Source organism: Tamandua tetradactyla, chromosome 6 (genome assembly GCF_023851605.1).
Source record: "Tamandua tetradactyla isolate mTamTet1 chromosome 6, mTamTet1.pri, whole genome shotgun sequence".
NCBI classification, from domain to species: Eukaryota; Metazoa; Chordata; class Mammalia; order Pilosa; family Myrmecophagidae; genus Tamandua; species Tamandua tetradactyla.
The window spans coordinates 9,939,135-9,952,188 of record NC_135332.1 but is presented as its reverse complement, the minus strand read 5'-3'; the positions used below and the strand labels follow the sequence as shown (position 1 = coordinate 9,952,188).

Here is a 13,054-nt window from a genome sequence, read left to right as displayed (position 1 = left end):
TACATGTACTATCAGTACTAATAAATGAAGTCTGTAAAAGTTCATCTTAGGGCATCTAGTCTTTTTAAATCTTGAGTGGTGATGGTTTATGTCTGGGTTTAGGATTTTTTTATTAATCATGGTAGAAAAATTAAGGTAATTTAAAACTGAAAAATTGGCCACACTTAGAGAGTAGAAAGAACTTTGTGAAGTTACCCAGACTATACCATTTTTCATCTAGGTAGGGCTTTTGGATGTAAACATAAACATACTCAACATTTTTCTCTCAGTTCTTGCAATTTATTTTTCATATATGGAAGAATAAATGGGCAAATATCTGTAGCAACATTTTCTGTTACTTTATATTGTCAAACTTTTTTAAACAGCTTTATATGTAATTCGCATACCATATAACTTACTAATTTAAAATGTCCAGCTCACTGGTATTTAGTATGTTAGTAGAGTTGTTCAACCCTCACCAATTTAAAAATATTTTCATCATACTTCAAAAAACATCTTGTAACCATTAGCAGTAAATACCTATTTATTCCCCCTTCCGTCCCCCCAGACATAGGCAGCCACTGTTCTACTTGCTGTGTCTGTGGATTTGCCCATTTTATGCTTCTTTCACTTAGCATAAAGTTTTTTTTAATACTTTTATTGACAAATCTTCACAAACAAAGACAGTCCATACATAGTATACAATCATTGGCTCGCATTATCATCACATAGTTGTGTATTCATCACCATGGTCATTTTTAGAGCATTTGCACCACTTCAGAAAAAGAAATAGAAAGAAAAAGCTCATACCATATCCCTTGCCCCTCCCTCTCGTTGACCACTGGTATTTCATTCTATATAATTTATTTTACCCCTTATCCCCCCTATTATGTATTTATTTTTTTAATCCATATTTTTTACTCATCTATTCATAATCTGGATAAAAAGAGCATCAGACACAAGGTTTTCACAGTCACATGGTCAGTTTGTAAAAGCTGTATCATTATGCTATCATCTTCAAGTGTCAAGGCTACTGGAACATAACTCAACAATTACAGGTATTTCCCTCCAGCCACTTCAACACAGCATAAACTGAGAAGAGATATTGATATAATGCATAAGAAGAACCTCCAGGATAACCTCTTGACTCTGAAGTCTCTCAGGCACTGAAACCTTTTTTTAGGGGGTACATGGTCCGGGAAACGATGAAACTTTGTTGTCTCATTACTCTCTACCCCCTTTTAGTCAAGAAGGAGCAAAGAGCATAATATTTTAAAGATTCATTCATGTTATAACAGGTATCAGGACTTCTTATTATCACCATAATATTCCATTGTATAGATATACCACATTTTATTTATCTGTTCATCACTTAAAGGACATTTGGGTTGTTTCTACTTTTTGGCCATCATGAATATAATGCTGCTATGAACATTTATTTGTGTACAAGTTTTTATGTGGATGTATATTTTCATTTCTCTTGAGTGAATGCCTAGAAATAGAATTGCCTGGGTCATATGGTAACTATGATTAACTTTTTGAAATGATTGCCAAAATGTTTTCCAAAATAGCAGCACCGTTTTCCATTCCCACCAGCAGTGAATGAGGATTCCCATTTTTCTAGATCCTCTTTAACACTGTTATTACCTGTCCATTTTTGAGTTGATGTGAAGTATCTCATTGTCATTCTGATTTACATTTCCGTAATGGCTAATGATGTTGAGAATCTTTTTCTTGTAGTTATCATCCATTTTTTCCCCTTCTTTTTTTTTTTGTGTTTTTGTCATGGGCAGACACTGGGAATCGAACCCGGGTCTCAGGCAAGTTATCATCCATTTTCATACCTTTGAATATTTACACTATATTTAGGAATTTACGCTGTATTCTGACATGGATCATGGAGAATAGTAAATGATTTTAAGCAAAGGAGTGGCATGAATAGATGAATGAGTTAAAACATCTCCTGACTGTACTGTAGGGCATGTAGTAGAGGGACCAGACTAGAGACTGAAAGGCTATTTAGAAGGCTATTGAAGTAATTCAAGTGACAGATGGTGGTAACTTGAACTAAGGTACTATTCCTCAGTATAATGTGAAGTGAATAGATTGGAAAGATGCAAGATAGACATATCAGTCAGGACTTGGTAGTTATTAGTGGCAGGTAAGGACCCTTATTTTTGGCTTGAAAATTTGATGGTGGTTAGGGCCAGTGCCATTAACCAGAATTGACAATAAAGGTAGAGGGAGTGGTCAGTGTCAAATGATGTAGGGAAGTAAGATAAGTACAGACAAATGCCCACTGGCTTTACCAACAAAGAAAACATTGGTAGCCCTGGCTATAGCAGTGAAGAGATTGAAGTGACATCCAAGTTATAGAGAGTTGAGATATGAATGTGAGATGAGCAAGGGGAAACAACATTCAAGAATTTTAGTTGTCAGGTGCTCAGTGGGAGGGAGCAATAGGTGGAGGTATCAAGGAACTTCCCTTCCACAATATTTCCTTCCTCCTTTATTCTCACCTCCCTTTTTCCTGCCATTTCTATACTTTGTTCATATACATTCTGATGGGAAACTGAGAGGAAGGTACAAAATTGAGGAAAAGAAGTATATCTGAGAAGACAAGAGTAATAGAATGCCTATGTTATTGTGACAAGAGAATAAGATGGATATGGATGAAGATACATTTACAAGTGACGGTTTCTGTTTTCTCTGTGAGATATAGATTCCTTCCCTGAAATATTACGTATGTTCCATTTTTCTAGAATATAATGACTGTAATTCACACCCAAGACTTTTTTAGTTTACTGTGAGTTTTTTACCATCTTTAAATGGAAATCACGTACACGATTAACTTAATGCCCTTCTTCTTGCAGTTCTACTTATACATGGGGTACAAAATAACATCAGATTTGCATTTTAGAAAGACCACTAGCACCAGAATGAAGAGGGATTCTGTACGGGGAATTTGGATGGAGAAAAGGAAAGTTAGTTAAGGTGATTATATCAGAGATTCTTCTAATAAATATTTCAGAGGAGATTACATAAAGAATGTATGTGCTAATGCAGCAAGAGCAATGATAGTGGGAGAAAAGATGTTAAAAAACTAAATTGGCATAACTTAATCACTGTTACATTTGTGAGGTGAGGAAAATGGAAGTCTTGATTACAGTTGTAGGTAATGAGTTGCAAAGTAGAATCATTCACTAATTTTGAAAATACAGTTGCCTGATAGATTTCTGAAAGGACATAAAAATTTGTGTCATTAGCACATAGGTGGTATTGAAATCATCAAAGTTGTTAATCATCCCACATGATTTTTTTCATTGTGAAGTATTTCCAAGATACAAAAAATGAGCAACCATGTATCTATCACCCAGATGTTTCAAATGTTATTATCTTGTCATATTTATTTTTAGTTAATGAAACTTTAAACATAACATTGGGAACCCCCTATGTATCCCTCTGCCATTTTTTTCTTTCTTCCCCCATAAAAATAACCACAATTTATAACTTATAGTACCATTTGTGTTTTTATGATATTACTACATATGTATATCCATAAATATCACAAAAGATCTTACAGTGTAACATTTTCCATCCAGTGCTGACACATACCATACCATTTTTTAAAACCAAAGGGAAAGAAATGGACTTTTTACAGTCATCTATGCATATAGTCCTACTTATGCTTCATACTTTTTCTTCCTTCATCAGATTCTGCGTAATTATATCTGAGTATAGTTTCATTAATTTCCACTTCTTTTACTGCTTACTTTACATATCTATGTGTTCTATCTGGGTCTTCCACTATCATGTGCCAGAGTTTGAGACAAATTCTACAATGTTACATGGCATGAATTAAGGAATTGACTTTATTGTTGAATGAAAAAACTCACAAGGCTAGAGTCAGTAAGGCGGGATGCATTCTGTTTCCACGTCATGCCATGGAAGGGTTGTGCCAGGCCCAGGGTATCTGCTGGCCAAAGCATAGGTTCTTTTCAGTGCAGGGTACCCATCCTGCTCTATCGATATATCTTCTTACAGAACAAGGGTGAAAAAAATTGGCTTTTTTTCTGGTGGGATGAGAGATAATACCATATGCTCCATCCCAGATAGTCTGCATTTGGGTTGTCAGCTTTTACTGGGTTGTTTGGGACAGTTAGCTGCCTACACTTAGATCTTGGGGCATGCAGGGATATCAGGACCTGTGGGCATTAAAGATCCTCCTGTGGAAGAGAAGAAGCTCCTAGTTCCATGGGAAGCTGAGATTTCTGTATCAGCTTTTTTCTGATATAGAAAAGTAGGGTCCTGAGATCCCAACTAACTCATAGTTCAGCATCCAATAAAAGACACTACAAATCTTTCTTAGATAGTCATGATCATTGTTTAGGACCTCTGGTAGACATGCTAACTGCCTTTCACACACATTTTTAAATGGTGAAGCTTAATTTATGTGCCAGATTATGTGTATTGTAGATAAGAGAATGGAAGTACAATTTTTCTCAGAATCATATAGCTGTTAAATAAGTGGCAAAATTGGTACTGTAGACCATTGCCTGCTAATAACTTTGTCTCCTGTTCTTTCAAATAGACGATGCCTAGACTGGATATCCTAATGTGTTCCTTCAAAGGTTTTGATGGTCTTTTAGAATGTACCAAGTTGATATAAAGTGACTCTCAGTTCTATTTTTTATTCTGTGGTTGTCTTTCAGGAAGTTACTGACATAGTTTTTAGAATTGAGCTGTATTTTCAAGCAGCTTTGCTTGGAATCATTGTAACTGCTATGCCACCTTACTTTGCCATGGAAAATGCAGAGAATCATAAGGTAATGACTAAATAAAAAACAAAAACGAAAACAAAAAACAAGCAAAAACAGATATAGTTTGTCAGTGTGAAATCTTGTAACAAATAATGATATTTTTGCATGCATTTAAGACTTACGTATAATTATTTCAGGAGTAATATAAAATGTATTTTGTTGTTATAGTAATAACTAACATTTATTACTTGAGTCCTTGTTAGGTGTTTTAAAAATTACTTTCTTAATTCTTACAGCATTGTAAAGTCAGTTTTATGTTCTTCTCTTTGCTAGTAAGGAAATTGGGGCTGGTTGTGTTCATATAACTTGCCCAGATTGACTCAGCTTGTTAAGTGGTAGGTATAAGAACTTACTCTGATCTTCCTATTCTTATCTGAATACTAAACTACCTCTCCACTTTAGCCTTTGTTCTAGTTTGCTAGCTGTCACAATGCAACACACCAGAGACGGATTGGCTTTTAATAAAAGGGGATTTATTTTGTTAGTTCTTCAGAGGAAAGGCAGCTAACTTTTAACTGAGGTTGTTTCTTACGTGGGAAGGCACAGGATGGTCTCTGCTGGCCTTCTCTCCAGGCCTCTGGGTTCCAACAACTTTCCTGGGGGTGATTCCTTTCTGCATCTCCAGAGGCCTGGGCTGAGCTGCCAGTGCTGAGCTGCAAGTGCTGAGATGAGGCATGCTGAGCTGCTTGGGCTGTGCTACATTGTGCTCTCTTATTTAAGCTCCAGCCAATTAAGTCAAATGTCATTCATTGCAGCAGGCACGCCTCCTAGCTGACTGAAGATGTAATTAGCAACAGATGAGGTTCAGGTATCATTGACTCATGTCCGCAGCCACAAAACTAGGTGCCTTCACCTGGCCAGGTTGACAACTGAATCTAACTACCTCAGCCTTTAATAAAGGGTATTGAATGTATAAGGCACTTGTTTTTAATATGGAAAATGATTGTCATCACCAGGCCTAGGAAAAATTGCTATGTACATAGAATGTTTTTAGAATTCTTTTACCACCTTTTCTGCACCTTTGTCTTTCGAAGTCTCTCAAGGTCTCCCAGGAAGTTGCTGCTTCTGGCTGTTCAAAGCTTTCTATATTCTACTCTGCTGAGAGTGTCTCTCTCTTACTCTTCTAACATAAATTTGTATTCTCTCCATTGCTGATTTTAGTATATGGGGAGAAAATTTGTCTAAATTAATTTACACTGTGTGATGAATCATGGACTTAAGCCTCATCACAGAGAATTATATCTTTGATAAGTTTGTTTAGTATAAAAGTAATACATGAATCTCAGAGAATTATTTTTAATTGATGTTCAATTTTTGTCTCATAAATATACATATATTCTTTGTAGCAATTCAGAAAAATATAGGAAAGTATAAAGAAGAAAATAAAATTATCCATAACCCCACCACTCAAAGATAACACTTACTGGACAGTTGCATTATTTTCTTTTTTTGTTTTAACTTAAAAGTTTTAAAACTAAGCTTTTATTTTGAGGTAATTGTAGAAGCTAAACAATATAGAGAGATCTAGTGCACCCTTTCTGCTATTTCCCCAGTGATTAGTACATCTTATAGAACTAAAAATAATACAATTATCACAACCATGATATTAACATTGATAAAGTTAAGGTGAAAACCAGTTACGTCATCACAGAAGTCCTTCTGTTGCCCTTTCCTAGCCATGCACCCACCACCTCTTCCTCTTCCCTTGACTCTTAGCAACCAGTAATACATTTGCCATTTCTGTGATTTTAATATTTTGAGAATGTAAAAATAGAATTGCAGTGTATTTCTTTTGGAGATAGGCTTTTTACCTCAGCATAAGTTCCTAGAGAGTCATCCAATTATATATAAATAGTCAATTCTTTTGTATTGCTGAGGAGTATTCTAAGATATGATATACCACAGTTTGTTTAGCCATTTGCCCATTGAAGAGACTGTGGTTATTTCCAGTTTTGTTATGCCTGTTATGAGTAAAGCTGCTCATGAACATTCGTGTACAGGTTTTTGTGTGAACGTAAGTTTTCATTTATCTGGGTGCAGAAACTGTTAAACTCTTTTCCAGAGTGGCTATACCATTTTACGTTTTTTTTTTTTTTACATGGGCAGGCACCGGAAATCGAACCCGGGTCCTCTGGCATGGCAGGCAAGCATTCTTGCCTGCTGAGCCACTGTGGCCCGCCCTATACCATTTTACAGTTTTATCAGTAAGTTACAAAAGCATAGATTATTGATAATAATTATATTTGACTTACTTTATGTTTTTATACTTATATTGGAATCTACATATGTCTGATATTCTAATTCATTCAGCATAAATGTTGTCCAGTTATTATCATTTCTCCTCTTTTTTTACTAATCTTTATATTCCATACTCTCCCTACCTCTATGGCTGTCCCTTTTGTAAATACCTTTAATTATTAGGAATAAATTCTTTTTTTATAGATGAAAGGTTTACCATATCTTCCACATTCAATTGAGTAAAGTTTTAGAAATTTCGAGTTATAAAAAATTTTTAAAACTTCAAATTAAAGGTTAATTTTAAAACTGAGAATCCTTTTACTGTTTAAAATATATTTTTCCATTTGTTTCAACAGATTTTCAAAACCAATAGTATTTTGACTTCTCTGATAACCCCCATAATAACTTTGCTTTATTTTAGTTTCATGTTTCTTAGCAATACTGCCATATTTCTATTCTTAAAAATTTCATTGAAATTATTTTGTCAGAAATAGTGAGCCAAATTTAAAGGCTAAGTTGAATTTATATTTATATTTGAGGAGAATTTTATTACCTGAACACCTGGAAATATGACCTTTCTGTCTTGTTGATGTAAAATAAAGAGTTCTTAAACAAATTACTAAAATTTCTTGTTTGTTTGTAAAATGTTTAAAATTATAATAAATTTTTTTTCCTTTTCTTCCCTTTTTTTAGATCAAAGCTTATACTCAACTTAAACTTTCAGGTCTTTTTCCATCTGCGTATTGGATTGGACAAGCTATTGTTGATATTCCTTTATTTTATATTGTTCTTCTTTTAATGTTAGGAAGCCTGTTTGCATTTCATTATGGATTATATTTTTATGCTGTAAAGTTCCTTTCTGTGGTAAGTTAACATAATTTGTACTCCTAGTATTTATAAATAAAATCTAAGTGTTTATAAACATGGCATTTGGTTAATTGAGTAATTTGGATAGTGATTTTGTTTTAATGAAAATAGAGTCAGCACCTATTTAATTATTGTATATGATAATTGCAACCAGTGCAATTTATATTGCTATAGGTAACTTTTAAAAATAATAACCAACTGCCATTATAAAATTATTTCTTAAAACTCAGATGATCTTTCATGTAGATCACCTATTGTGTGTAAACAGAATTGCTTGAACAGTTCTTCCTTTGAATGTCTCCCCTGTCTGTTCTTATGCCTGAAAATAATTTCATGAAAAAGAGAATCTTTTATTCCAGAATTTGAAATATGAAGAAAGAATCTGATTTGCATTCATGCTTATGTATAAATGACTGATAGCAGGTCCTTTTATGTGAATGATTTTTGTTAGAAAAAAGAGAAAACAAAGCTTGATGAGACTGGAGTTGTTAAAAGTAAACTTAATATTCCCAGATATGATAATGATTTTATATATTAATTTCTTCCTTATAAATTAAGAAATATTTTTCTTAGAATTTTGCAAAATATATAAAGTGCTATATATTTCAATGGTAGGCTAATACCTGATTAAGAGAGGTAAAGTTGTAAGCACCTAAAATTGTTTTTTATAATAAAATAACATTTTACTTGATATCAAGGAAGAACTACAAAATAGTTTTCAATTTAAATGACTTATTTGAGATTGTGATAACAATAAAGCATGATCTTTATTGGTTTAGGAGAAATATGGATAATGGGTCCTCAAGTAACCACAGTGTCAGTTTTTGAATAATTTGTTTAGCTATAAAATTTGAAGAATAGTTATTCCTTAATATTTTAATATGAGTTATATGTTTTCCCATATGTATTGCTAGCTGTTCATTTTTTTCATGATGCATATATATCTCTGTTTTACAGGTTTTTTGCCTTATTGGTTATGTTCCATCAGTTATTCTTTTTACCTATGTTGCTTCTTTCACTTTTAAAAAAGTTTTAAATACCAAAGAATTTTGGTCATTTATCTATTCTGTGGTAAGTTACATTTTATATTATTTCAATCTAACTTCCATAGCATTTTAACTGAAAAGTCATGAACTCTTTCATGATTCCACACACACAAAAATCATGTCTTTTGTAAGAGTGTGGACTTTAAATAGATAGCCAGCAGCATCTTTTTGAGTAAATTTGTCTTCTGTGTCATCTGCCCAATGAAAGGATGATTTTGAAAGCATTTAACAGCTGGAATAACAAAATTGCCACTTACAGACGTTTTCTGGCTCTGGGCCCATGTTTATTAGAGGATTGATAACCTAGTTTTTTAAATGCAAGGCACAAATCTACAAGTAAGTTTGGGTGGAAAATTCTAAACACTCTTTAACTTGTTTTTTTTTTTCTTTAGACAGCTTTGGTTTGTATTGCAATCACCGAAATAACTTACTTTATGGGATATATGGTTACCACTGTTCTTCATTATACCTTTTGCATAGCTGTTCCAATCTATCCACTTCTAGGTTGCCTGATTTGTTTCATAAAGGTATGTTTGCTAGGTCTTTAGTATTGTTCTGCCTCGTCTTTGAGCTCTTAGTTCTTGTACTGAAGACAATAAAAATAATCAGTTTAACTGCTATTACTTGATTTCGTATTACTAATGCAGTGATTTAAAGTTACTTTGGGGTCTTTTCAAGCATTTCTTTAAACAGTTAATTCTCAAAGGAAATGAACTATGTCTGTCATGTGTTTCTTTGATGCCCAAGATGATTAGAAGTATTATCTGGCTTCAATCAGTATTTGCTTTTGTATAGTTTTTAAGGATTAAATAATTCATTGTGCTACAGATTAGTTTTATTAAGCCTGGATAATTAAAACAAATTTCTGTGTGATTACAAAAAATATTAAGCAATGAATTCTTGACTTAGGAGGGTTGCTGATTAATTCTGCTCACTAAGCCCTGTAACCTTTTTTTGACTACAGTTTAATATGTTTAAATTATACGTGGTAGAAATATTTTGGGATGGGATAGATTTTAATCTGAAATCAAAGCATAGCTACTTGTATTAATAGCTAATTTACTTATATAGAGTACATTTTGCTGAGTGAAATGAAATATCTTTCTACACATTGCAGCAGATACTTTTTTTTTGTCTTAGATTTCTTGGAAGAATATACAAAAAAATGAGGACACCTATAATCCATGGGATAGGCTTTTGATGGCTGTTGTATCGGTAAGAAATAGCAAAAAGTTTTTTTGTCTGTTAGCATGTTACCTTAAGATAGTTTGGTTGTATGGTTTTAACAAAGTCTTTTTATCCTATTACATAAAAACTAAGGTGCATAAAAAATCAAGTGTGTTAGTTAACACTAATTTGCATTTTAGTGGTAAAATCTTTCATTTACTGATTATGTCCTCTTTAAGATACTTGGCTCATCAACATGTTATTCCTTTTAATTACAATTTCTGCTTCCTTAGAAGCAAAAACAAAGCTTTTTAAAAATTATGTTTTCTGAAGCTGACAACAAATACATTTTACAAAGGTAGAGAAAATATGTGAAGGATTATTTTACTAAAATTAATTCTACCTTAATTTGTTATTAAAATTTATTCTTAATTCTCTTCATCTTATAGCAAGCAAAGAAAAACTGAGATTAATTTTTTGGTGATTGCTAGGAACCAGATGTATGTGGGTTTGGTTTTGTTGACATAATAAAATTTCAGTAATGAATTTGAACATGTTCTTGTTTAGCCTTATTTGCAGTGTGTACTGTGGATTTTCCTCTTGCAATACTATGAGAAAAAATATGGAGGCAGATCAATAAGAAAGGATCCCTTTTTCAGGTTGGTTCAATTTTTTTTAAGTTTCAGGGTATTTTGTGTTTACAGAATTGTGTAACCATCACCATAATCAAATTTTAGATCATTGCCATTACCTCCCCCAAAAACTTTGTACTCATTAGCAGTCACTTCCATATCTTCTTTCATCTGTTCCCCAGTCGTAGGCAACCTACTTTCTGACTGATTTGTATTTTCTGGACTTATCATATAAATGGGTCATACAAATATAGTCATTTTTGGGGGGAGGGTGCATTGTCCAGAAATCGAACTCAGTTCTCCCACATGAAAGGTGAGTAGTCTACCACTGAACCACCTGTGCACCCTATATAGTCATTTTTGTCTGACATTTTTCACTTAATATGTTTTCTAGAGTCATCCATGTTGTAGAATGTAGTAGTAATCTATTTCTTTTTATTGCCAGTAATATTCCATTATATAAATAAATACCATGTTTTGTTTATCCATTTTGTCAATTGATGGACATTTGAATTGTTTTCACTTTTTGGCTATTATTATGAATAATGCTCTGTGAACATTTGTGTACAAGTTTTCATGTGTATAGTTTTCATTTCTCTTGAGTGGATATTTAGGAATGTGATTGCTACATCATAATGGTAACTCTTATGTTTAATCTTCTGAGGAACCGTCAGGTTGTTATCCCAAGCGGCTGTACCATTTTGCATTCCCACTAACAATGTATGAGGATTCTGTTTTCTCCACATCCTTGCCAGCGCTTTTTATTGTTTATATTTTGTATTTTAGTGGTTCAGAAGTATATCTTATTGTAGTTTTGCTTTGTATTTCCTTAAAGACTAATGATGCTGAGTATCTTTTCATGTACTTATTAACCGTTCTTTATATTGTGTTTTGAAAGATGTCTATTCAAATCCTTTACTAATTTTTAAATTCGGCCATTGTTTTTATATTATTGAGTAGTAGGAGTTCTTTATATATTCTGAATGCAATTGCTGTATCAGATATATGATTTTAAAATATTTTCTCACAGTTCATTTCCTTTTGACAAATCAGGTTAAATTTGAAGAAGAATTACTGAATTTTAGCCATCTGCACTAAATTGGTTCTAAAATTTCTTTTTTGTATTTCTCATGTATTTATTTGCTAGAATTAACATACTGTAGAAAATGGAAATATAGAAATATAGAAATTTTATTTATTAACCAGTGGATACTCCCCATATCTATTGCTGACTTTAGAATTATGGTTGTTCTCCTTCACCCTTAGATTCATGTGATCATCTGAGGGGAGATTTCAGCATCCACATAGGTAGCCTTTCTAACACCCTAATTCCTCAGTTTCTGATTTTCTCTAATCCAGTAACTTGTACCTCTACTCTGCTTCAGCTGTTTATTTACATCAGAGCCGTGCCATCACTGCTTTTCAGTTTATCTGTAAAATTCAATTTTTACAATTGTTCAATTCTGCCGGTAACTTTTTCTCTCTCCAGCTATCTCATTCTACTAGTCCTGTTGGACTTTCCTCCTAATCTCAGTATGGTTTCCTACCCTGGAGTTTTCCCTTCCTCCCAAATGTATCAGCTAATACCTGTTTACTTGCTTCACTATCCAGTCTTGCCATGTGATTCATCACTTTAACCCTCATTCTGTTCAGCTTCTATATCTCTTTGACCTTTCCACTAAAAACCATAGTTACAGCTTTTGGCTGGAATTGCTGTCTTGCAGTAATTTGCCAAAACAACAAAAGGAAAGAGGAAATGTCCCTGCTGGTTTTTCAGGCCTTTTGGAAAACATGAAGTTGTTCCTTTGGCAGCATACATGCAAATCTACAAGAAAGGTGATATTGCAGATGTGAAGGGAATGGGCACTGTTCAAATGTACCATGGCAAAACCAGTAGAGTCTACAGTGTTACCCAGCATGCTTTTGGTATTATAAACAAATAAAGATTCTTGCCAAGAGAAGTAATAAATATATTGAGCATACTAAGTACTCTAAGAGTGGAGATAGCTTCCTGAAATGCATGAAAGAAAATGATCAGAAAAAGAAGGAAGCCAAAGTTAAAGGTTCCTGGGTTCATCTGAAATACCACTCAGAGAATACACTTTATGAGAACCAATGGAAAGAAGCCTGAGTAGCTGAAACCTGAGATTCATGGTGTAAAAAAAATTTAATAAAAGACTGTTGGGTTGTACAATGTTAGGTCTTTGATTTTCTCTTGAATAGAAGTGTTATGTCTCCTTCCCCAAAGAAAAAAGTATTTAAAGCATACTGTGTCCTAATTCATTGGTTAAGTATCTTTACTGTT

At 33.3% G+C, this 13,054-nt stretch overlaps 1 protein-coding gene across 8 annotated transcripts in view; it reads left to right on the top strand.

Annotated features, from left to right (window-relative positions):
- ABCA5 (ATP binding cassette subfamily A member 5) overlaps positions 1 to 13,054 on the top strand; it is a 167,166-nt gene that overhangs the window by 139,556 nt on the left and 14,556 nt on the right. For all 8 annotated transcript variants that reach the window (XM_077163686.1, XM_077163682.1, XM_077163683.1 and 5 more), the window contains 6 exons: positions 4,692 to 4,805; positions 7,731 to 7,901; positions 8,862 to 8,975; positions 9,343 to 9,477; positions 10,091 to 10,165; positions 10,685 to 10,776. In XM_077163686.1, the coding sequence (XP_077019801.1) occupies positions 4,692 to 4,805; positions 7,731 to 7,901; positions 8,862 to 8,975; positions 9,343 to 9,477; positions 10,091 to 10,165; positions 10,685 to 10,776 (701 nt within the window). The remainder of the gene's footprint in view (positions 1 to 4,691; positions 4,806 to 7,730; positions 7,902 to 8,861; positions 8,976 to 9,342; positions 9,478 to 10,090; positions 10,166 to 10,684; positions 10,777 to 13,054) is intronic.